This window comes from Anomaloglossus baeobatrachus, unplaced genomic scaffold (genome assembly GCF_048569485.1).
Source record: "Anomaloglossus baeobatrachus isolate aAnoBae1 unplaced genomic scaffold, aAnoBae1.hap1 Scaffold_133, whole genome shotgun sequence".
Lineage (NCBI taxonomy): Eukaryota > Metazoa > Chordata > Amphibia > Anura > Aromobatidae > Anomaloglossus > Anomaloglossus baeobatrachus.
Genome location: NW_027441903.1, coordinates 312749 through 338853, shown reverse-complemented (window position 1 = coordinate 338853; position 26105 = coordinate 312749). Strand labels below are relative to the sequence as shown.

The 26105-nt window shown below is 47.3% G+C and overlaps 1 protein-coding gene across 1 annotated transcript in view; it reads left to right on the top strand.

Annotated features, from left to right (window-relative positions):
* The first annotated feature begins 567 nt into the window (after nt 1–567).
* Nucleotides 568–26105, top strand: part of LOC142260570 (uncharacterized) — an 87200-nt gene continuing 61662 nt past the window's right edge. Inside the window, 9 exon segments of the mRNA XM_075331996.1 lie at nt 568–700; nt 703–3012; nt 3477–3700; nt 13765–13843; nt 20206–20320; nt 20403–20593; nt 20707–20846; nt 21063–21260; nt 22987–23255. Of these exon segments, the coding sequence (XP_075188111.1) occupies nt 568–700; nt 703–3012; nt 3477–3700; nt 13765–13843; nt 20206–20320; nt 20403–20593; nt 20707–20846; nt 21063–21260; nt 22987–23255 (3659 nt within the window).

Genomic DNA, 26105 nt, shown 5'->3' with positions numbered 1-26105 from the left:
TCACAGCAGGGGCCGGGTCGCTGATAGGTTTCACACACTGCAACATCGCAAACAACATCGCTATTGCGTCACCAAACCGGTGACGTTACAGCGATGTCGTTTGAGATGTTGCAGTGTGTAAACCCAGCTTAAGTTTAACGTGACACCCACACCCCCACACATGAGGTAAGAGACATAGCTATAGTAGGCGAACTATATTACATTTCTAATTGAAGGTATCTGCTAATGTTATTATTTTTATTACATCTACATATTGGGATAGGATCTTGAAGATGGGAATTTATGATTTTTAAATGCATGAATTTTTAGCTAAAAAGCATTTGAACTTAATCACTCCCACTAAACCTGGCAGATAGGATTTCAATGCTATTTACCTGCTGATTACCACTCTATGCACTGGTGTAAATTGTATTTTTGTAAGAAATAAGTTCCCTTTAATGTTGCTGAATTGAGAACTGTCACAGTACAATACTGTCTAGATAGGATCAACCTTTCTTGAGATTTTAATCTTACATTTCTATATGTTTCTTAGGTGTACAAGGCGCAAGTTTTCTTTCCTCACAAACCATGAACAATAGCAATGTGTTCGGTGGACAACAAACCACAAACCCCAATACACAAAATCAGAATGCAGCTATGTTTGGGCAGACAACATTATTTGGCCAAAATGCAACTGTACAGCCTGCCCCTACATTTGGACAGCCTCTACTGGCCAGTCAGCCCCTATGTTTGGACAGCTCGGTAACAACCAGTCTGTTTTTGGTCAGAATACTTTAAGCCAATCTTCTTCTATCTTTGGACAGACTAATTCTGTTCAAACTACTCCAGCATTTGGCCAGGCAAGTGGTGGACTGTAGGCCCCTACATTTGGCCAGGGTTCTTCTTCAGGGACACTGTTTGGTCAGGCTCCTTCTGGCCAGTCTAATTCTATATTTGGGCAGGCCACCGCTGGGCAGTCTGCTCCTACCTTTGGGCACACAGCTAATACATCAGTGTTTGGACTAGCAACATCTGGACAGACAGCTCCGCTGTTCGGACAGTCCAGCTCAGGGCAGTCTGCTCCTTCATTTGGACAATCCACTAATCAGTCGGCACCTGCGTTTGGGCAGGGCACGTCTGCACAGTTTACGCCAATATTTGGGCAGAGCACCCCTAGTCAGTCACCACCTGTGTTTGGACAGACAACATCTGGTCTAACCGCTCCTGCATTTGGCCAGGTTTCTTCTGCTCCATCTGCACCAGCCTTTGGACAGGTTACAACAGGACAGTCTGGCTTTACCTTTGGACAGACTGCTAATAATCAGGCTTCTACTACTTTTGCACAACAGTCTTTGGGACAAACTGGTCCTGTGTTTGGGCTGGCAACTACCGGACAGTCATCTTCCCTCTTTGGACAGACAACCAATACTCAAACACTACCTGCATTTGGGCAGACTTCTACGGGGCCACCTGCGCCATCGTTTGGACAAAGCAGTAACAATCAATCATCTATATTTGGACAAATTACTCCCAGTAAATCTGCATCTCCTTTTGCCCAAGTACCATCTAGTCAATCTACATCTCTCTTTGCCCAAGCGACTACTAACCAATCTGCATCTTTCTTTACACAGCCTACAACTAGCCAGTCAGCCTCCCCCTTTGGAAGCAATACTTCTATATTTTCCCAGGCAACATCTGAGTCATCAGCAGCATCTAGACAGTCTGAGGATGGCTCAAATCAAGGTCCACAATTTGGACAACAATCCCCTAGTAATAGATTTTTGTTTGGCCAGACACCCTCCAACCCGACCCAGACACCTATGTTTGCGCAGAATGTGACTGGACAAAGTTTTAGTCAGGCAGGTTCTACGCAATCTGGGCCAAATAGTAGTAGCCAAGTGTCTGCATTTGGACAGGTAAACAGTGGACAAAGTAATATTTTTGGTCAGTCTCCTGGCTTCCAACCTCCATTTAGTAAGCAAGAATCTGGTTCTATCAGTGCACAACCATCTTCTGCATTTGGAATTGCACAATCTGCACAAGTTAGCAAGACAGCAGCCACTGAGAAAATGTCAATTTTTGGTCAGTCCTCAAATATTTCCACTGTGCAGACTGGAAGTGTATTTGGTACCACGACACAAATAAGTACCAGTTCTAGTGCTGCGGACTCCACTTTTACACAGGTAGCCTCCAATTCAGAGCACAGTTTCAAACCTCCCGCTCATACAACTTTCAAACCAATCCTACCGGGAGCAAATAAATTAGATGAAACATCGGCATCATCTTTTAGCATGTCAAGTAAAAACGAGTCAAAAGATCCACCCCTATTTGGAGCTCCTACAACGTCATCGACATCTGGGAACATCAACTTCTTCTCTATGTCTTCAGAGAAGAAAAACAAAAGTGAAGCAGGAACACCCAGACCTTCATTTGCAAGTGCCAATAGTAGTTTTACTAGTTTTGTTGAAGAGCCAAGAAGAGAGGAGGGACAAAAAGGAGTAAAAAGAAAACCGGAGTATGTTCGTTCACCACGTAGAAATGATGTCGCCATCTCAGGTGAAGCTTCTTCAGATCCCCATAGCGAACATCCACCTGTCAAGAGGGCTGGTCGATTGAACCGGGATTTAAAAGGAGGAGCAAACATCTATGTCAGGAGCTTGTTTGATGTTGTAAAAAGTCAAATGAAAACTCATCGGGGAAAAGAAATTAAAAAAACAGATAACGTTACTCCACAGGCCAAGGTGACCGATGCCGATTCTCCATCAAAAACTCAACCAATTGTAAGACCAATTTCTACTCCCAATCAAACTGAATCTGTTAAAACTAGCCCAGCGAGTTTATCAAGTCAAGTGACTTTTAATAAGTCCCATTTGCAAGATACAGGTCATACAACATCTACCAGAATGGTTTCCTTTTTGGGGCCAAACCAGCAAGGATCTCCCAGAGACTATTCTTCACCTGGTCCTAGTGAGTTGATACCTGGAAGAATTCGACCCTTACTGGAAGAAGGTGAGCTGCTGCCTGAAATTCAAGGTGAGAGCTTTTTTTTCCAAAAGTACATTTTCTGTTATATTATGTCCGTAACCAATTATATTATAAAAAAATAAATCCTGAACTGTAGCGTTGTCTGATATTGTCTTGGAGGCTACACAGTGCTCAGATAAAAATCTGTTACTGACCCTCCACTTTTCCAGCCAGTCTTTGTTGATGGGCTGCAGTGGTGACGTCACAATTACAACAGACATGATGGCTGCAGTCAATCCTTCGGCTCAGTGTCTTGTGTCTTCATGAGCATCACCACTGAGCCCTGTGATGTCACTACCGCAGAGTGGGGAAAGCATCAGAAAGCTGCACCTGCGGAGGGTTACTAACTTTAATCTTATTTTTCTCCTAGAGTAAACCTATACACACACCATTTTAGAATGGGAAAACCCTTATTTGTCTGTGTCATTATATATGTCTCCTTCTTTTGTAAAGTCTTGTTTTTTTTTTAACAGCTATCCCCTCAAGCTCTGTGGCTAGCAAAGGAGAACGTTCTGCTGGTGCTCAACACACTGTTCCAGTCTCCCCCAGTGAGATGACCACTTTTTTTATTAGGAATGTGCCTAATAAATTTAATAAAAAAAACATCATGGAGGATTTCTTTAAGAAATATGGGAAGATTCTGCGTATAAACTGCAGGATAAAGCAAAAAATGGCATCTATCCAATTTAATAACCATGTGAGTAAAAAAAAAAATAATAATATGCTTATACCATTGATTGCAGCGTCATTGGTTAAAGAGGTAATTTGGTTTTGTATTGGGATCTGAGTGAGGTTGGTGACATCACGTTTTTACATATCTCCCAGCTTCCAAGCGTTAGTGATGGGTATCGTGCACCTGTTTTATTCATTTAAATTCTACAGATTCATCCCCGTGATTCTTTCACAATTAAAGGATATTGAGGAAAAAAAGTAGTTTAATCTGCGCTCCTGCAGGAAGGGATCCAAGTACACAGATGCAGTTTATGGGCCGTTTATTCGACGCTTTTGAAAGTAATCCAACTTCTTCATCAGGATTTCACCATGTAAGGCTATGTGCACACAGTGCATTTTTCTCGGCGTTTTTGCCCGTTTTTCGAGTGCGTTTTTGTTCAGAACACTGCATGACTTTGCTTCACTAGCAAAGTCTGAGTTTTTTTTAGCTACGTTTTTGTGGTGCCCACAAAAATGCAGCATGTCAATTTTGTTTGCGCTTTTCACTGCGTTTTCCTCCCATTGAATTCAATGAGATGTTGAAAAACGCAATGAAAAACGCAAATATAGCTGCGTTTTAGTGCGTTTCTATGACTAAAAACGCAGCTATAAACGCAAGGGGTGGGTAGTACAGTGACATGTACAGGAAGAGGATTCCTTCTGTTGGTAAACACAGAAGCGTGAATTCTCCCGGTACTGCCACCGGAGGTGGAAGGAGCTGCGAAATCAGAAGTGAATGATAGAAAAAGAAAATGTCATATTCACCTGTCTGCAGACTCCCGACATGTCTGCTCCCAGCTCCTCTCCCGGTACTGCCACCCTTGCTCCGGCTGTGTGCAGACTCCCGGGCACGTCCGATAGCTGCAGGACCTGGCGGTGATCAGCGGATGCGGTCACCTGACGCATCAGCTGATCGTATAAGTCTCGCGGTGAGGCCAGCTTTTTACCACCCGGCCGGCTTTTAAACAGCTGATGCGGTCAGGAGACTTCATCAGCTGATTACCGCAGGGTCCTGCAGCGATCGGACGGGAGTCAGCACAGAGATGTGTAGTTTTTTGTTTTTTTTTCCTACTGATGCATCAGCTGATTGTATAAACGCCGTTTATACAATCAGCTGATGTGTGATGTGATTCACATCCTTGAACCTGACACATCATCTGATCGCTTTGCCTTCCAGCAAACTGATCAGATGATATTGGATCTGGATTGGATATCGCGGGACCCTGACCCAGGATTACTGCGGAGGGGGGTCTTCTTTATATCAATAAAGATGGGAGTCACTAATTGTGTTGTGTTTTATTTCTAATAAAAATATTTTTCTGTCGTGTTTTTTTTATCGTTACTAGAAATTCATGGTGGCCCTGTCTAATATTGGCGTGACACTATGAATTTCTGGCTTAGGGCCAGTTGATAATATACAGCTAGCCCTAACCCCATTATTACCCAGCAAGCCACCCGGCATCAGGGCAGCTGGAAGAGTTGGATACAGTGCCAGAAGATGGCGCTTATATGAAAGCGCCATTTTCTGGGGCGGCTGCAGACTGCAATTCGCACCGGGGGTGCCCAGAAAACTTGGGCACCCTGTACTGCAGATTCCAATCCCCAGCTGCCTAGTTGTACCTGGCTGGACTCAAAAATTGGGCGAAGCCCACGTCATTTTTTTTTTGTTTAATTATTTCATAAAATTGAAAAAAAAAAAGGCTTCCCTATATTTTTGGTTCCCAGCCGGGTACAAATAGGCAGCTGGGAGTTGGGGGCAGCCCGTACCTGCCTGCGGTACCTGGCTAGCATACAAAAATATGGCGAAGCACACGCTATTTTTTTTTTAAGGCAAAAAACTCCTGCATACAGTATTGGATGGAGGATGCTGAGCCTTGTAGTTCTGCAGCTGCTGTCTGCTCTCCTGCATACACTAGTGGATGGAGCATGCTGAGCCTTGTAGTTCTGCTCCCCCTGCCTCTCCCTCCAGAATGCAGTCCTGGATGAAGCATGCTGAGCCTTGTAGTTCTGCAGCTGCTGTCTGCTCTCCTGCATACACTATGTAATACTCTTGTATGTTCTGAGGATTTCGATAGCGTTAGGGCAATGACAACCAGAGACGAGTTTGTGGTACAAGATGTTTATAATATGTAACCACGGTAGATACACAACAGAAATACACAGTATAACAAACACATGAAAATACCTTTCCGAAACGGAGCGAAGGGGATTCCCGGGGCCACGCACCGGACTCCCCCAGGGAGACCACCAGAGCGAACCCCTATACAGGGACTGTCCGGCAATCAACCCCGGAAGGCCTAAATGCGCCGCAGCCGGGACACAAGGGGCAAATGGTAAAGTCCAGAAGTGTCCGTACGGGATGAAAGTCCAGAATGGTTATGAGCCGGAAGAAACCGGGCAGACGTGCTGACCAAAGACGGCAGACGGAGTCCGGGCACAGCTTGAAGAAACCGGGTATGGTCCAGAGTCGATCGGTAGACTTTCAGGAGGATCCAAAGGTAATCAAGAAGTAGCAGCAGCAGCAAAGCAGGAGCACACAGCAAGCAGTATACTCAGGCACTGGACTAGGCTTAGAGGCGGCCTTTTAAGCAGCTGGACAGGAAGTAGGGCAACAGAACATAAAACTCCATGATAACCGAGGGCAAGCTCATGCAAAAGAGAACTGGAAAACCCGGAAACCTGACATCACTCCCCCCCCCAGAAACGGCCTCAGGACGGGTCAGGGCCTGGCTTGTCCGGGTACCGTCGATGAAACTGAGCGATCTTCCGGGGAGCTCGAATGTTACCCACCGGTTCCCAGGAATCGTCCTCGGGGGCGTACCCCTGCCAACGTACCAGATACTGAAGCCGACGACGATGGAGCCGGGAGTCAATAATGTCCTCAACCACGAACTGCTCCTCGCCGTCGACCATCACAGGCGGAGGAGGAGGCACGACACGACCATGAAACGTATTGGGAGAGACGGATTTGAGGAGAGAAACATGAAAGACCGGGTGTACCTTGAGATGGTGCGGTAACCGCAGCCGACAGGCCACAGGGCTCACGATCCCGGTGATCTTAAACGGACCGATGAATTTTTGTCCCAGCTTCTGCGAAGGGACACCCAATCTCAGGTTCTTGGTGGACAACCATACAGAGTCCCCTACCTTATACATGGGTGCCGGTTTCCGGTGAGTGTCTGCCGACCTCTTGTAACGCTCCTGAGCTGTAGCCACAGTGTCTTTCAGAACCTCCAGATTTTGTCGTAGCTCTGTCAATCTGTCCTCCACCGCAGGCACTGAGACCGCAACCGGTGACCTAGGCAAAATAGTCGGATGGTAACCCAAGTTAGCAAAAAAGGGCGTTACCTTAGTGGAGCTGCTCTGAGTGTTGTTATACGAAAACTCCGCCAACGGAAGCATCTTCAACCAATCGTCCTGCAGATGGCTGACATAACATCGAAGGTATTGTTCCAGGGTTTGATTGGTCCGTTCGGTTTGCCCATTTGTCTGAGGATGGTATGCAGAAGACAAACAGACATCAATCTGGAGTGCCGTACAAAACCCCTTCCAGAACCTAGACGTGAACTGCACGCCCCGGTCAGAGATGATCTCGTCTGGTACCCCATGCAATCGGAATACGTTCTGGATAACCAAATCCACTGTCTCTGCGGCTGAGGGAAGACCGGCACACGGAATAAAGTGAGCAGCTTTAGTCAACCGATCCACCACCACTAAAATGGTATTGTGACCGTCTGAGACGGGCAACTCCACAATAAAATCCATTGAGATAGACCCCCAAGGGCGAGATGGCACGGGTAACGGTTGGAGGAGTCCCGTAGGAGCCACACGAGGAACCTTGCACCGGGCACAAACCACACATGAGTGGACATAGTCCTTTACATCCTTTAAACAGGTAGGCCACCAGAAAAAACGGCTGAGGAATTCCTGCGTCTTCTGTACCCCCCTATGACCAGCCAACACGGAGTCATGGACCAACTTGAGAACCTGAAGTCTTACGGCCTCCGGGACATAAATGCGTCGTTCTGTCAACCACACACCATTCCGAAGAACAAGAGTTACATCATTCGGGGGGGCAGCAAGAAATACGTCACCATCATAGGCCAGCTTGATGTCCTTCCACAAGTCCTGGTCCTGGATTACTCCAACGAAATTGGCATCCGATAACACGGTCTGAGACGGGGTTCCAGGCACGGAGTCCACGGCGTGGATTCGGGACAAGGCATCGGCTTTCCCATTACGTGAACCTGGACGGTATGTAACGACAAAATTGAACTGGTTAAGGAATAGGCTCCAACGGGCTTGCCGTGGAGACAGGCACCTGGCAGACTTAAGAAATTCCAGATTACGATGATCTGTGAGTACTATCACTTGCTGCGCGGCTCCCTGTAAGTGGTGTCTCCATTCCTTGAAAGCGGAAATAATCGCTAACAATTCCTTGTCCGCAATGTCATAGTTCCTTTCTGCAGGGGACAACCGGCGGGAAAAGAAAGCACACGGATGTAAGAGACTCTTGTCCCCAGTCCTTTGAGAAAGGATGGCCCCTAATGCGTAGTCGGAAGCGTCGACTTCCACGATAAAGGGAAGTGCGGGATTCGGATGTACCAATATCGGCGCTGAGGTAAAACAAACCTTGAGACGATGGAAGGCTTCCTGGGCCTGGGCGGACCACACAAACTTCTGTCCTTTCTTGGTTAACAGAGTGATGGGACGAACGATCTCTGAAAAATTACGGATAAAACGTCGGTAAAAGTTGGCAAAACCGACAAAGCGTTGTACCTCTTTGATGTTCCCCGGTTCCGGCCAGTCTAGAATTGCTTGTATTTTGCCAGACTCCATGTTCAGTCCCTGAGGAGAGATGACATAACCTAAGAATTGTATTCGTGAGCAATGGAACTCGCATTTCTCCAGTTTGATGTACAGGTGGTTGTCCCTCAGCCGGGTAAGTACGGTCTTGACGTGCTCCTGGTGTTCCTGTAGGGAATCAGAAAAGATTAGGATATCGTCCAGATAAATCACCATGAATTGGTCCATGATATCCCTAAAAATATCATTAACTAGATGTTGGAAAGCCGCGGGAGCGTTACAAAGTCCAAAAGGCATCACTAGGTACTCAAAATGTCCATACCGACATCGGAACGCGGTCTTCCACTCGTCTCCGGGACGTATGCGGAGTAGATTGTATGCCCCACGGAGATCCAATTTGGTGAATATTTTTGCCTGTTGGACCCTCTCCAATAGCTCAGGAATCAACGGTAACGGATACCGGTTCCGGATGGTTATTTTATTCAGTTCCCGGTAGTCAATACAGGGTCTCAGAGTCCCCTCTTTCTTTTTCACGAAAAAGATGGGTGCCCCTGCTGGTGAGGTAGACGGACGAATAAATCCCTTAGCTAGACTTTCATCAATGTATTCTTTTAGTGCTTCTAGCTCAGGTGCCGCCAACGGGTAGACATGACCAAACGGGATCTCCGCCCCTGGGAGTAAGTCTATGGGGCAATCATACGGTCTATGCGGTGGAAGCCGATCGGCTTTTCTTTTGTCGCATATGTCCGCAAAGTCATTATACACCGGGGGTAGAACAGGTACCTGTACAGTGCCCTCCGCATTTGGTGTTACTGAAACCGGAACAGTTGGACTAATGGTCGGAATACTCTGCGGTGGGAAGGATATTTCCTTAGTTTCCCAATCGATGACCGGATTTGTAGACCGTAGCCACGGAATACCTAAAATAATCGGAAAATGAGGAGAAGAAATTAACATGAAAACAAGGGTCTCCTGCTGACCTGGCTTCATGACGCATTCTAGCGGTACGGTTTCCCGATCAACTGGTCCAGAGATTAACGGAGATCCGTCTACCGTCTCCATGGTAACCGGTGAGGATCTTTGCTGAGTCCGGATACCGTGTTTCCTGGCAAAAGAGGAGTCCATGAAATTTCCCCCTGCCCCAGAATCTATCATTGCAGAGGTAGGTATTAGCTGTCCCTCCCACCGGATCTGAATGGGGAGCGAACAATGGGTATATTTCCCTTCCGAGTCCTTCGGTGAGGTTGACATTACAGTCAAGGGAAATACCGCATCCAAGTGTCCACTTGCCTCAGAGATCTCGGACTCTGCGTCCGTGTTGTCACACTCTGCCATGGCTGCCAATATCTTATTTGGGCGATTCGGACGTTTCGGGCAGTCGATCAAGAAATGATCCGATTGACCGCAATAGAAACACAAACGCTCACGGAGCCGGTGTTCGCGACGTTCATTGGTCTCTCGCTTTTGCAGAGAGTCCACTTGCATAGGAACGTCCTCGGCCTCCCGTGGCGTCCTGAGAGCGGGTTCTCTGGAAGGAAATGCAAAGTTGTTTACACGGTTTACAGCTGCCCATTTTTCCTGTCTACGTTCCGTCAAGCGGGTATCAATACGCACACAGTGCTGGAGAAACAGTTCAAAATCCCCTGGAGATTCGGAACGAGCTAACTCGTCCTTGATGGTACCGGACAAACCCTTTCTGAAAACAGACAATAATGCATTGTTTCCCCAGTCGGTGTCTACCACTAACCTCTTAAATTCAGTGGCGTATTCGACGACAGACCGCTTTCCCTGACGTAAGGAAAGGAGAGCCGATTCAGCGGTAGCACGGCGATTCGGATCATCAAACATCTGCGCCATTGCGGTCAGAAAGTCATCCAGGTGATTTAAACGGATGTCCCGATTCTCTATCATAGGATTAGCCCAAGCCAGTGCTCGTGAGGTTAATAACATGATTATACATAACACTTTTGACCGGTCAGAACGGTAATAATCAGCATGTACATCAAAAAACAGTATACACTGGTTCACAAATCCCCGAAACTGACTACGGTCACCATTGAAACGGAATGGGGGTAACCTAGGCATACCGGCAGCTGATACGGACGTAGTGGGGCCGGCTTCCTGAGCCTCCACTCTGACTTGCAAATCCTGTATAGCCGGACCCAGTACCTGGTGATCATGGCCCAGCTGTGCCTCCACATCTCTAAGTTTAGTTTGCACCGCCTCCATCTCCTGCTGCAAGGAGCTAATCATGGAAAAAAGCTGATCTACTCGTGTCTCAGACATTGCCCCAGCGAAATCCTCTTAGAGCCTGAGTATAATGTAATACTCTTGTATGTTCTGAGGATTTCGATAGCGTTAGGGCAATGACAACCAGAGACGAGTTTGTGGTACAAGATGTTTATAATATGTAACCACGGTAGATACACAACAGAAATACACAGTATAACAAACACATGAAAATACCTTTCCGAAACGGAGCGAAGGGGATTCCCGGGGCCACGCACCGGACTCCCCCAGGGAGACCACCAGAGCGAACCCCTATACAGGGACTGTCCGGCAATCAACCCCGGAAGGCCTAAATGCGCCGCAGCCGGGACACAAGGGGCAAATGGTAAAGTCCAGAAGTGTCCGTACGGGATGAAAGTCCAGAATGGTTATGAGCCGGAAGAAACCGGGCAGACGTGCTGACCAAAGACGGCAGACGGAGTCCGGGCACAGCTTGAAGAAACCGGGTATGGTCCAGAGTCGATCGGTAGACTTTCAGGAGGATCCAAAGGTAATCAAGAAGTAGCAGCAGCAGCAAAGCAGGAGCACACAGCAAGCAGTATACTCAGGCACTGGACTAGGCTTAGAGGCGGCCTTTTAAGCAGCTGGACAGGAAGTAGGGCAACAGAACATAAAACTCCATGATAACCGAGGGCAAGCTCATGCAAAAGAGAACTGGAAAACCCGGAAACCTGACACACTGGTGGATGGAGTATGCTGAGCCTTGTAGTTCTGCTCCTCCTGCCTCTCGTTCCTGCATACGGTCCTGGATGGAGCATGTTGAGCCTTGTAGTTCTGCAGCTGTCTGCTCTCCTGCATACACTAGTGGAGAATGAAGAACATATTGAAGAAGGAAATGACATCAGACATTTTTTTTTCAACAATCTTTAATGGCATTGTTCACTCATAAAAAAAAAACAACATAAAAATGCAGTGAGTAAAACCGAAGCAAAAAATGCACAGAAACGCATTAAAAACACATGCTTTTTTTTGCTGCGTTTTTTTGCCACGGGTGCATTTTTGTGCGTTTTTTGCGGCAAAAAACGCAGCGTCAAAAAAATGCAGTGTGTGAACTTGCCCTAACCAAATGGTCCTTGCAACAGCTGCCACACCATCCAGATCTCATCAGTGTTGCGTCTTCACAACCTCACAAGGAGAGCGAATCCTGTTTATTCTCCCCTGTCTCCTTAGATAAGACCCTTTTGTTTGCTCTGCAGCTTTCCTAGAATCATTCTTGCAGAATTGTAGTTTGATTAGGAACTATAGGCCTGATTCAAGAGCAATAGACCAGCGCTATTCACCCCGGTCTTGCTGAGGGGCTGTACTGGAGTCAGACTCTCCTCATTTATCAAGACCACTAGACCAGCATTGTTCACCCCTATCTTGTTGAGGGGCATGCCTCTTCCTGGATCAGTTCAGTCAGAGAAGTGGCGCGAACCTTTGTGTACGCCTTGCCCTAAATCCTACCCCACTCCCTGCTAGCGTTAGTTTTGTGGTGTAGCAAACTCCACGGCTTGTTGTCATGCCCCGGCTCTATTCACTTTGTTTCTAGCTGAAGAAAAATAGTGTGAGATGACAACACCAAAAGCTGCAAAATTTTTTGCCAAAACATGACAACTTTTTAAAACTTTACACCAGTAGGCATGAAAAATTTGAGAATCGGGCCCTATTAGTACACTTACTAACCAAACCTTAGTGGTTTAGTCCTCTTAGGCAGGTAAAACATATGTATTTGTAAATCTGTATACATAAGGGTATGTTAACATGGCTTTTTTCTTTTTTTTTTTTTTTAAACCTTGTTTTGATCAGATTATCTCAGAAAATTGCCTTAAAAAACCCCTCCAATCTTCCTATTCTTTTTGATGTAAAAGTGACTTGCTTTTCATAAGTTCAGGCTTTTGAGGGTCTTTTAACTTTTTTCAAAAAAAGTGGGTAAAAGAAGTGAGCAGACCATTCTTCGGGCTTTTTCTGCTAGGAAGACGCTCCAAATGTTACAATACAAGTCAATAAGAAGGCTTAAAGGGAACCTGTCACCAGTTTTTCGGCCTATAAACTATGGCCACCAACACCGGGCTGTTATATACAGCATTCTAACATGCTGTATATAAGAGCCCAGGCCGCTGTGTAGAACATAAAAAACACTTTAGAATACTCACCTAACAGTCGCGCTACGGTGTATTTGGGTCAGATGGGCGTCTCTGTTGTCTTGAGCCGGCGCCTCCTCTTTCGGCCATCTTCGTCCTCCTTCTGAAGCTTCTGTGCATGACGCATCCTACGTAATACACACTCGCCGGTCCCGCGCAGGCGCACTGCAATACTTTGATCTGCCCTGCTCAGGGCAGATCAAAGTGCGCCTGTGCAGGACCTCAATGCCGGCAAGTGTGGATGACGTATGACGCGTCATGCTCCCCGGCGACAGAAAAAGGACAACAAAGATGGCCGAAAGAGGAGGCACCGGACAACGGAGATACCCATCTGACCCAAATCCACCGCAGCGTGACCATTAGGTGAGTATTATAAAGTGTTTATGTTCTACACAGCGGCCTGCGTTCTTATATGTTAGAATACTGTATATAAGAGCACCGGTGGTGGTGGCCTCAGCTTATAGGCTGAAAAACTGGTGACCGGTTCCCTTTGAAAATGGTTGCAAAATGCCTGGAGATTTTTCTTGTTTTAGCATTTTTTTTTGCAGAAAAAAATGCATGTTTTATTGTTTATAAAGTAAAAAAAACACCCCCTCCAAAACATTTATATAGAGTAGCAACAAGAAACGTTAAAAAGTTGCTTCAGGTAACATTAACAAAATGGTAACCAAATTCTTCAGGATTTGAAAACAAAAAAAAATCTGTTTATTCCTGAAGTGGTATCTGCATGAAAAACTTGAAGTTTTCACTTGCTTGAAAAAAAATTAACTTATTTAATGATTTTTTTGGGAAAAATAGAATCACATTTGGGATGTTGTCTATGTCTTTACAGAACTCTGCAGCTGTGGCCAAGAAATCAGTAAAAGAACTATACAAAGACGCTGTTGGTTTTTGGCAACGGAAAAAAACTAGTGAGTGTTTAAATCGCCTCATTTATGTGTTAGATGTATGTACCGCCATGTGGCGCCACTGTATAGAATCTCATTATTAAGTTAGTATGCAAGAGAAACAACACTTTTATTGAAGAATCTCAATCAAATGGCGTGGAATGGAGCAGACATGATTGATATACAGACATACAGGTGACATATTACAGTTCTAGTGTTAGAGCCATGATGTGCCTGGGCTCTTAATCTCTGTAAGGCTAAGTTCATGTGTCCTGTAGTCATCTGGTTGGGAAACTGATTTCTGCTGGATCCGTTGTGGTTTTTTTTTTTGTCATGGGAGTCTATGGACAACATATCCATTAATGGATTGCTATTTAGACATCCGTTGTACTTGCATTTGTAACGGGTCTGTTGTTTTCTTAACGGATCCATTACAAATGGACGATAAATAGTAATCCATTAACGGATCCATCCCGCATAAGTCAATCAAACAGGTACAAGGCACTCTCAAGGGTTAATTTTCATATAATTTATTCCAAAATAGTTTTAAACGTGTGACGTTTCAGCCACTAGGTGGCCTTCATCAGACAACTGGTATCATAAACTGTCCAAAATTGGACTGTCAAGGCAACGGTGTCCACCGCTATGCTGTGGACGCAGCATAGCGGTGGACACCGTTGCCTTGACACTCCAATTTTGGCCAGTTTATGATACCAGTTGTCTGATGAAGGCCATCTAGTGGCTGAAACGTCACATGTTTAAAACTATTTTGGAATAAATTATATGAAAATTAACCCTTGAGAGTGCCTTGAACCTGTTTGATTGACTTACGGTTTGGAAACCAACAAGTGCACCTCGATATACCTCCACTATATTGGCTGTGCCTTATCCTTTTACAACCATCCCCCGTAGACTCCACATGTTAAAAACTGATCCGGCCGACATCCGTTATTTAACAGACAAAAAAGTTGTTTTTGCAGAATTTTTTTGCTAATAAATCCATGATAACGGATGGTTGCAGGACCTGTGAACCTAGCCTAATACTTCATATTTCTTTGTCGCTCCATTGGGAGACCCAGACAATTGGGTGTATAGCTTCTGCCTCCGGAGGCCACACAAAGTATTACACTTTAAAAAGTGTAACCCCTCCCCTCTGCCTATACACCCTCCCGTGGATCACGGGCTCCTCAGTTTTATGCTTTGTGTGGAAGGAGGCACACATCCACTCATGCATTCTCATAACTTAGTTGTCGGTTGGAAGAAAAGTGGACCCCCACGGGGTCCCCGGCATGCTCCCTTCTCACCCCACTATGTCGGCGGTGTTGTTAAGGTTGAGGTACCCATTGCGGGTACAAAGGCTGGAGCCACATGCCGTTTTCCTTCACCATCCCTTATGCGGCTCTGGGAGAAGTGGGATCCTGAGCGGTCATCCATTTGCTGGGACCGTGCTCCATCCGCAGCCCCTGGTGGAACCTGCCGGACCGGAGCCTTTTCAACCCTAGGGACCGGGCCCTGCTACTTAAAGGTACTCTGTGTCCCCTTCGGGGACTGTACAGGGAGCGCACCTTCTTCCCGGAAGCCGCGGTAGTCGTAACACTGAGGAGACAGGTGGACTTCCGCGCCGACCGGGCCTGCTTGTCGGGCGCGGCCTCAAATTTAGTCCCCGGCTTCAAAGAGGCCTAGTCGCGAAAATCCCGCCCCTGGGCCTGCCTGTCAGGGGTAAGGCCGGGATTGCCGACATGATGTCGGATGTGACGGCTGGAGCATCCTGCATGTCTTCCTCCCCCCTCACTGGCCACTGTGGGGACCCCAGACGGTACCCATTGCGGGTACGGAGGCTGGAGTCACAGGCCGTTTCCTTCACCATCCCTTATGCGGCTGGGAGAAGTGGGACCTGAGCGGTCATCCATTGAATGGGACCGTGCTCCATCCGCAGCCCCTGGTGGAACCTGCCGGATCGGAGCCTCTTCAACCCCAGGGACCGGGCCCTGCTACTTAAAGGTACTCTGCGTCCCCATTGGGGACTGTACAGGGAGCGCACCTTCTTCCCGGAAGCCGCGGTAGTTGTAAAACTGAGGAGGCAGGTGGACTTCCGCGCCGACCGGGCCTGCTGGTCGGGCGCGGCCTCAAATTTAGTCCCCGGCTTCACCGCGGCCTAGTCGCGAAAATCCCGCCCCCGGGCCTGCCTGTCAGGGGTAAGGGCGGGATTACCGACATGACGTCGGATGTGAGGGCTAGAACATCCTGCATGTCTTCCTCCCCCCTCACTGACCACTGTGGGGAACTCAGACTCCCGCTCTTTGCTGGCGCCGCCCTCGGCCCCACTCCTCCCCTGAGAGCTCCGGCGGCCATTTTCTGGCATTCTGCCAGTGGGTGCTTCTCAGGGGAGCTCAGGGTGAACGCAGCACTCGGTGCTGGTCCCCCTAGGGTGCCGGATACATATGTATATATTATATATATTTCTGTTCGGACAGACTGTATACCCTTTGTTCAGGGGTGCAAGCACATTTACCTTCAGTGGTCTCTCTCCTAGGAGACAACAGGCACAGGTTTTTCTCGCGGTCTGTACCTCTTGTGGGGTTATGTTACCTGCGGGATCCACCTACCCTCACTGTGAGCAATGCTGGACTCCTGCCTCGCTTGCTCAGCCGGAGCCTCGGGCACTGGTGGGCCCCTCAGCTCATGTAGACCCCCCTGCTCCCCCTGAGCAGGCTGCAGGGACAGAGTCACCGGTGTTGGCCCTCAGTCATTTTCATATGATCAAATGGTCTTCTAAGCTCCTTGAGGCATTGCAGTCCAGACCGGACCTTTCACAGGCCCTGGCCCGGTTAGCTTGTTTCATTCAGGCCCCGCTTGGTTAGCGCCGCAGCGCGCTCCCAGGTTGAGCCCTAGGTCTCAGGCGGAGGACTCCTGCCCGGACCGCAGTCCAAGGCCGGCTAAGCGGTCTCGCTGGGACTCTTCCCCGACTTCCTCACGCTGCTAGGATCCCAGCTTGAGGACTCTCAGGAAGACGAGGCGGACGGGGGAGCTCAGGGCTCTGGCCCTGACTTCACCCTTAACCTTGATACTCCTGAGGGGGACGCCTTAGTAAATGATCTTATCTCGATCCATCATCCAGGTGCTGGTTCGCTCTCCTCCGCCTCCTCCTGTAGAGGAGTCGGCTTCTCAGCAGGAGAAACACCAGTTTTGGTTCCCCAAACGTACAATACGTTTTTTGATCACTCTAACTTCAGGGATGGGTTAAACGTCACACTGACACGCGTTACCCCTTTCCATCTGACGTCGGTAAGAGTTGGGCTCATTCTCCCAAAATGGATCCTCCAGTCTCCAAATTGGCTGCTAGGTCCGTGGTGTCTGTTGCAAATGGCTCATCCCTGAAGGATGCCACTGACAGACAGATAGAGCTCTTGGCGAAGTCCATCTATGAGGCCACGGGCACGTCTTTCGCCCCGGCCTTCACAGCCGTGTGGGCTCTCCAAGCAATCTAGGCTTGTCTGAAGGAGTTTAATGCTGTCACATGGAATTTTGCTCCGCATGTTCCGTCTTTGACTCTCGGGCATCAGCCTTTTCGTCCTGCGACATGAACGCCGTCCGGGACTCCGCTAGCCGCACGGCTGTAGCATATGCTAACTCCGTGGCAGTTCGCAGGGCCATGTGGCTGCGCGAATGGGAACCAGACTCGGCTTCAAAAAAGGTTCTTAACTGGTTTACCTTTTTTCTGGCGACCGTTTATTTGGCGAACGATGGGATGTTATTATTAAGGAATCCAAGGGAAAGGTCTCCTCCTTACCCCAGTCCAAACCTAAGAGACCTCAGCAAAGAAAAATCCCATCGAGGTTTCGGTCCTTTCGTCCCTCCGCCAAGCCACATTCTTCTTCGTCCAACAGGCCGGAGAAAGGCCAGAGGAGCTCATATGCGTGGCGGCCCACGTCACGACACCAATAGGCCGCAGGGGGCACTGCCTCCAAATCGGCCTCCTCAGGCCCCCGGTCTACCCTAGCCGCATCCCCGGTCGGTGGCAGGCTCTCCCGCTTTGGCGGCGCCTGGTGGCCACAAGTTCAAGACCGATGGGTGAGAAACATTCTGTCTCATGGTTACAGGATAGAGTTCAGTTCTCGTCCTGCGGCTCGTTTCTTCAGAACCTCTGGGCCCCTGCTCAGGTGGCGTGTCAACACGTTGCTCTGGGACTCTCCATGGACAAACAGCTTTCCCTGCAGGCGGGGGTGCAATCACTTCTTCGGAGTCAGTCACACCCTTTAAGGCGCCTCATGCACTTCCTGGGGAAGATGGTTGCAGCTATGGAGGCAGTGCCGTTCACGAACCAAGGCGGCACTCGCAGTCGTCAAGCCTTCCAGGAAGTCCGGCGGATTCTGCAGTGGGTGGAAACCACAGGCTCCACCATCTCCGCAGTTCACATCCCGGGCGTAGAAAACTGGGAAGCAGTCGTTTTTCAGTCATCAGACATGGACGCGTGGGAATGGTCTCTGCACCCAGAAGTGCTTCAAGAGATCCATCGCCCCTGAGGAACGCAGGACGTCGATCTCTCAAGGTCCCGGCCTTCATGGCACGGTCTCAGGATCACAGACCTCTGGCAGCGGACGCTTTTGTCCAGGATTGGTCGCAGTTTCGACTGCCTTATGTGTTTCCCCCTCTGGCGATGCTGCCCAGGGTACTACGCATGATCGGGTCCGACTGCCGTCGCGCCATTCTCGTCGCCCAGACTGGCCGAGACGGTCGTGGTATCCGGATCTGGGGCATCTTACGGTGGGTCAACCGTGGGCACTTCCAGACCGCCCAGACTTGCTGTCACAAGGCCCGTTTTTTCCATCTGAAATTCTGTGGCCCTCAACTTGACTAGGGGCCATTGGCCCCTGACTCCTAGAGTCTTCAGGGTTATCTCAGGATGTCATTGCCACCACGAGACAAGCCAGGAAGCCAACGTCCGCCAAGATCTATTACAGGTCTTGGCAAGTCTTTCTATCCTGGTACGCTGATAACGGCTTTCCTCCATGGCCGTTTACCTTACCCACATTCCTTTCATTCCTACAATTTGGAATGGACAAGGGTTTGTCCCTCGACTCTCTCTCTAGGGCCAAGTATCCATGCTCTCCGTGTTTTTTCTTTCAAAAGCGTCTAGCCAGGCTTCCGCAGGTCCGCACGTTCCTGCAGGGGGTCTGCCACATGGTTCCACCTTACAAACGTCCGTTGGAACCCTGGTATCTTAGCAGAGTCCTGACGGCTCTTCAAAAGCCGCCTTTTGAGCTGCTGCGGGATGTCTCTCTCTCCCGTCTTTCACAGAAAGTGGCCTTCCTGGGGACAGTCACATCTCTTCAGAGAGTGTCTGACCTTGCAGCACGGTCATGCAAGGCTCCCTTCCTGGTTTTTCCACCAGGATAAGGTGGTTCTTCGTTCTGTCCCGGAATTTCTCTCTAAGGTGGTATCTCCTTTTCATCTAAATCAGGATATCTCCTTGCCTTCCTGTTGCCCTAATCCAATTCACCAGTGTGAAAAGGTTTTGCACTCTTTGGGCCTAGTGAGAGCACTCCGGTTCTACGTGTCTCGCACGGCACCCCCTGCGCCGTTCAGATGCGCTTTTTGTCCTTGTCGCTGGCCAGCGTATGGACTCTCAGGCCTCCAAGTCGACCTTGGCTCGGTGGATCAAGGAACCGATTCTCGAGGCCTACCGTTCTTCGGGCCTTCCGCTCCCTTCAGGGCTGAAAGGCCATTCTACCAGAGCTGTAGGTGCGTCCTGGGCATTGCGGCACCGGGCAACGGTTCAGCAGGTGTGTCAGGCAGCTACGTGGTCTAGTCTGCACACTTTCACGAAGCACTATCAAGTGCATACCTATGCTTCGGCAGACGCCAGTCTCGGTAGGCGAGTCCTCCAGGCGGCGGTTGCCCACCGGTAAGAGGGGGCCTTTTTCGGCTCTTTTTATTGAGGTATTCTTTTACCCACCCAGGGACTGCTCTTGGACGTCCCAATTGTCTGGGTCTCCCAATGGAGCGACAAAGAAGAAGGGAATTTTGTTTACTTACCGTAAATTCCTTTTCTTCTAGCTCCTATTGGGAGACCCAGCACCCACCCCTGTGCCCTTTGGGCTGGTTATTTTTTTGGGTTATGGTCTTCAGTTCTCCGAACATCCTTCGGATTGAATTTACCCTAGACCAATTTATAAGTTTCCTCCTTCCTGCTTTTGCACCAAAACTGAGGAGCCCGTGATCCACGGGAGGGTGTATAGGCAGAGGGAAGGGGTTACACTTTTTCAAGTGTGATACTTTGTGTGGCCTCCGGAGGCAGACGCTATACACCCAATTGTCTGGGTCTCCCAATAGGAGCTAGAAGAAAAGGAATTTACGGTAAGTAAACAAAATTCCCTTCTTTTTAGGTCCTGCAAAGAAAAAAGGGGCTCAAACGGTGGAGAGAGAAGTCAGACAAAGTGAGCAAAAAGGTATTCCAGCCGTTTCGCCTGTATGCAAACCTCTTCTCCAAGGACTAAAGGGGTAATTCTAAAACACTCAGAATCATACAATTACAACCTTTTTTTTCACCCTTATTCTAAACTATTTTTTGGCTGTATTTCAGATCTTCTCTTAAAAAGGCTACATTTCCCAAAAATCTTCAGTTTGGTGTTCAAAATACTGATATCCCATCACCACCTTCTGACTCTGCGGTGTCTTTGCCTCCTTCACTTCTGCATCTTGTGGGAATGGCAGCAGAGACCTCCGAGGAGAAATATCGTCTCCTAGACCAGAGGGACAAGATATTGAGACAAGGTATTGAAAGGATCTGTGAAAGTTTTGCAATTATTTGAGTAACTAAAGAAGTTTTTTTTTGTAACCATAAAAGAAATGCACATTTTCTAATCACGTTTCTCCTATTTTTGTAGCTCGAGTTAAACGAACTGGGTTAGATCAAGCCAAAGTTTTTGTGGGAACCTGTCCTGACATGTGCCCTGAAAAGGAGAGATACATGCGGGATACTCGCAATCAACTTAGCATCTATGAGTTCCTTCCAGGAACAGACAAGGTAATTATTAAATTAACTTTTACTTCAGTAGCGCCAACATATTCTACAGCACTTTTACAACTGTATCCTTCCTCTTCCTTCCTCCAAATGTTTTGAGCATGTCATGTTTATCACCCAAAAAAGGTCAGTTATTGGTATAATTTTTAATGTTCTGTTTACTATTAATGGTCTACATTATGGATGGAAAATAAATTGCATAATTCCTTCCTTTCAAAGTTGGACCATGCGGCTGCCATAAAAGAATACAGTCGATCTTCTGCAGATCAAGAGGAGCCCCTAGCACATGAATTGCGCCCGTTACCAGTGCTGTGTATGACTATGGATTATATGGTGACCAATATCATGGATCAGGGAGAGGATAATTACCGAGATTGGTATGATTTTGTTTGGAACCGAACACGTGGAATACGGAAGGTGAGAAGCTTTACTGAAAGCTATGTATTTATCAAATAGTTTTTCTTGGCTAATCCGGATGACTTTTTAACCAGACTAATGTCAAATTGTTAACTAAGTTTAATTTTAGAGATATTACTGTAGTTTAGGAATAAAAAAATAAATCAGAATGATGTGATCCCTTTGCTGCTAGAATTGTTATTTTTTTGTGATAACTGGATTAGAGAAAACAAAGAGAAAAAGAAATGGTGTTAATAGATCCCTTAAGCTGGGTTCATACACAACGACAACAACGTCGCTGTTACGTCACCATTTCCTGTGACGTAACAGCAACCTTACATGATCGCTAGTTAGCTGTCAAACATGTAATTTTCAGCAGAGACGGAGCAGCGATCATAGCGACCTCGACGGTCGTTGGGACGTGTCACACGCGTCGCTGTGCGACGACTCAGACCTTGATAGAGGCGGGGTGTTTACTCCTAGACATGTTTTGCGTTGCCTCTTTTCACGCCCCTCTGTTCCGATTGGTGATCGCTACAGCGCTTTTGCGTTGCCTTTTTCACGCCCCTCTGTTCCGATTGGTGATCACTACAGCGGCGCCTGATTGGGTGACCATGCCAAACAAAGGAAGACACAAAGAACGACACACTAGCAACACCAGACAGAGACTCTACTACGTGGAACAAAGAATGGAACTTAAAAAATTAAATCGCTGTAACGCCTTCGGCAAGTTACCCAATCGGAACGCTGTTATGACCACCAATCGGAGTCGTGGGGGCGTTGTAAAATACACCGCAAAAACACGCCCGTGTTCTGCCTTCAGTCCTACGTCACTGCCTTCAAAGTCGTCGCGACCGTCGCTGCTGCTGTGTTAAACACAAGGATGCATGTGGCGCAGCGGGATAGAATCGATCAAAAAATGACCTGAAATATTCAAGAGCGAGCAGCGATCTCGCAGCAGGGGTCTGATCGTTGTAATGTGTCACACACAGCGACGTCGCTGTTGAAGTTGTTGCTACGTCACAGAAAATGGCGACTTAGCAGCGATGTCGTCGTCGCTGTGTGTGACACCACCATTATTCAAGCAAGGCTTCAGTTTGTTAAAGGGTTTGTCTCGGTTTTAGATGAAAGCCTGCAGTCACTTTTAGTGACTAAACTTCTGAGTCCTTACAGTGCATGCACGCTCCGAATTCTCCGGTGATGAGAGCAAGTATTTATATGACCACTAGTATTCAGTTTGCATACATGCATTCACGTGCCGACTAGACTTACTCGACCTCACTCAATTCACTTGTATTGAGCAAGGCCGCTCATGTCTAGTCTGAGTGTGGCCGTAAGTATGTATATCTTATATTTGTGGTCATGTGACCACCCACTTTTGCTATTGGCATCGGGGAATCCTGACCGATTTACGGTTCATGCTCTGTTAAGATTCAGAACTCCAGAGTGACTGCAGACTTTCATCTCAAATCTGGACAATCCCTTTAAGAAGTGGGTAGTCAGTGAAGTGCCAGAAGCAGATGAATTAATTAATGACCTTAAGAAAGTAAAAATATAGAGAAGTATATAAATACAGAGAAATTGTACAAGGAATGACAGATTGAGGCAAAAAGGTGAAAAATGTTATTTTCCCCTCCAGTCTTAAAGGGGAGGATATGGGACGGTAAAGCAGGGCAACGAGGGTTAGCAATGACTCATGTTTTATATTAGGTGTGTAGAATTTTTCTTATTTTTCTTTTCTTTTTAGGATATTACACAGCAGCACTTGTGTGATAAATTTACTGTGTCTTTGATGGAGAAGTGTATGCGGTTTCACATTCACTGTGCATATGAGCTTTGTGAGGAGCCGATGTCCTCATTTGATCCCAAAATAAATAATGAGAATTTGACAAAGTGTTTGCAGAGCCTAAAGGAAATGTACCAGGACCTACAAAATCATGGCGAGACCTGTCCTTGTGAACCTGAGTTTAGGGGCTACAGTGTTTTACTCAACCTCAACAAGGGAGATATTCTCAGGTAAAATCTTGCTTTCTTTTCATGCATTGAGTGACTGGATAGAGATCCTGGGGGTGTGGACCGTCTGCTCCTGGCACCATCTCGCTGTGGTGGACAATCGCGCTGGAGGGGAAGGGGCAAGGACTGTCTGCCTGCTCACCTCTTCATGTGTTGGAGGTTGGAGTCTTGCCCTGCAAACCAGAAAGGGTACTGTGTGACAGGTTTCACCCTGTTCTCTTAGACTTTAGATGGGATAAGTGGGTAATTACACTGTTTGCCTCACAAGCAGAATCTGAAAGAAAAATTGGAAAGATTGAAGGTAGAGACGGGTCGGAACCCAGACGCCATGTCCACCTCCTACTTTCAGGAAGCCAAACCTGACCACCTTGGCGCCGGTTGGTGGGTAACTATGCTGAAAAGGAGTCAACTTTTTTTTCCGAGTGTCAGCAGCATACACACGTGGTCTCCTGTGTTTCCCAAAGCGATAAAGTACATACAAGTCACAATAATGCCCATAGAAGTGTCAATGGTGCCTGTACTATATATGTACACACTACAGTTCAAAGGTTTGGGGTCACCAAGACAATTTTGTCTTTTCTCATGAAAAATCATACTTTTATTTATCAAATGAGTTGCATAATGAATACAAAATATAGTCCAGACATTGACGAGGTTAGAAATAATGATTTTTACTTGAAATAATAATTTTCTCCTTCAAACTTTGCTTTCGTCACAGAATGCTCCTTTGCAGCAATTCCAGCTTTGCAGACCTTTGGCATTCGAGCTGTTAATTTGCGGAGGTAATCTGGAAATATTTCACCCCATGCTTCCAGAAGCCGCTTCCACAAGTTGGATTGGCTTGATGGGCACTTTTTGCACACCATACCTTCAAGCTGCACCCACAACAGCTCAATAGGGTTGAGATCTGGGCTGGCCACTCCATTACAGATAGAATACCAGCTGCCTGCTTCTTCCCTAAATAGTTCATGCATAATTTGGAGGTGTGCTTTGGGTCATTGTCCTGATGTCTCAAATAGGACGCTATAGGAGGCTGGCCCTGAAGTCACTTCTCTGCAGCTTCTATCACCCCTCCTGGAAAAGGACGTCATTTGGAGGCAGCGCTGAGGTCTCTTACTACAGCTACTATCATTGCTGCTTCCTGATGATGGTCTGTTTTAGGAGGGGTGATGGAAAACGTGACCTTAGTTTTTAACCGCTGCTTCCCGCATTTTCAGTGGCCAACACCACACTTCTGCCTCCGCCATCTTTGCTCGCCACCACCTCAGGCCCTGTGTGACATGGAGGTTTTTACATACATCACCAACCATCATGGCGGCGGGATCTGTTTCAGACTACAGATTCTGACACTCCGCCTGATAACTTCTCTGATGTCTTTGATGAGTGCAGGGTGACTCTGGCTTCGACCAACAGATTGGTAGTTCATAGGCAGACTAGCAAGAGTTAATCTCAGCTGGTCTGTTTGTTAGTCTCCTTTAATCACATGTTGTGTGGGAGCCAATCACATCTGCTCCCCTCCTATATATGCTGCCTAGATCCTACCATTTATGCCCACTGTAGTTTCTCTAAGCTGATCTGGGGAGGTTTTGTGATCCAGACTAACTGGTGGCTGTAGTATTTGTTTCTGAGTGCAGTTGTGAAGGTATCCCTTGTCGTCTTTTTGTTGCTACCTTCCTGCGCTTGCTTTTCTCCTGAGTCTCTCATTGTTTGTTTGTTCCTTGAATTTTCAGTATGTCAGAGTTTTTTGGTTTTCCCCTGTCTGCCTTTTATATGTGTTTTATCTGCCTCTTGCCCCTTCCTTCCCTGGTGGGAGGGGGGAAATCAGATTAGTTCGGGTCAGGAGCATAGCCAGGCACGACACTTGGTCAGCTTCACCATTAGGGGTAATCCTAAAGTTAGGGATAGCCTAGTGTGACTCGTTTTCCTAGAGTCACATCGTGACACCCTGCTTCTGACACAGCCATCTTTTTGCCTGAAATGAGGCATGAAGGGGTGTTGATAGAAGCAGGGTGAGTGACATAAGCAAATCCCTCATGATGACTATTCGTTTTAGGGCAGTAATAATAGCTGTGGGACGGCACTGCTGTCACTCATCTTTCTTCTATCACTGCCCTATGATGGCGTCTTAGTTTATGGAAAGAAACTGCAGTGTTAGAAGCAGGGATTGTGGTTCCGATGAATGAAGATGAGGGTGACCGGGATAGAAGTGTGGTGGCTACTGAAACTGTTGTCACTTCTGCATCATCAGAATTGGACATCATCAGGGGAAGACTGACAGAAGTGATGGTAACTGATGGCAGCACCACCTCCTCCTTATGATGTCCTATCTCGGGTGGGAGAGAAGCTGTGGGAAAGTTACCGCAGGGCCATCCTTCTGTGACGTCCTTTTAAGATTCTCCTTAAATGGAACATCACAGGAAGTAAAGAAAAAAAAAAAAAAGACCGGATAAAGAGAACGGAAGAGAATTTTACAATACAGCAAATTATGAAAGTGTTAGGGCTTAAAATGGATGTTTATAAAGGCCATATGATAGATATATATATATATATATATATATATATATATATATATATATATATATATATATATATATATATATATAAATATTATATGGAGAAACCCTTAAAAAAAAAGCCACATGCGTATTACCATACACAAGACGTGGGTTACCACCCAACTTGCAAAACAGCGGCCGGGCTGGAATTTGAAATAGGAGTTATTTCATCTACCATCTATTTCAGCAAGAGGAAAACTTTCCTTTGCTGCCTTTATACAGAGAACAATTTCTTTGTCGCTCCATTGGGAGACCCAGACAATTGGGTGTATAGCTTCTGCCTCTGGAGGCCACACAA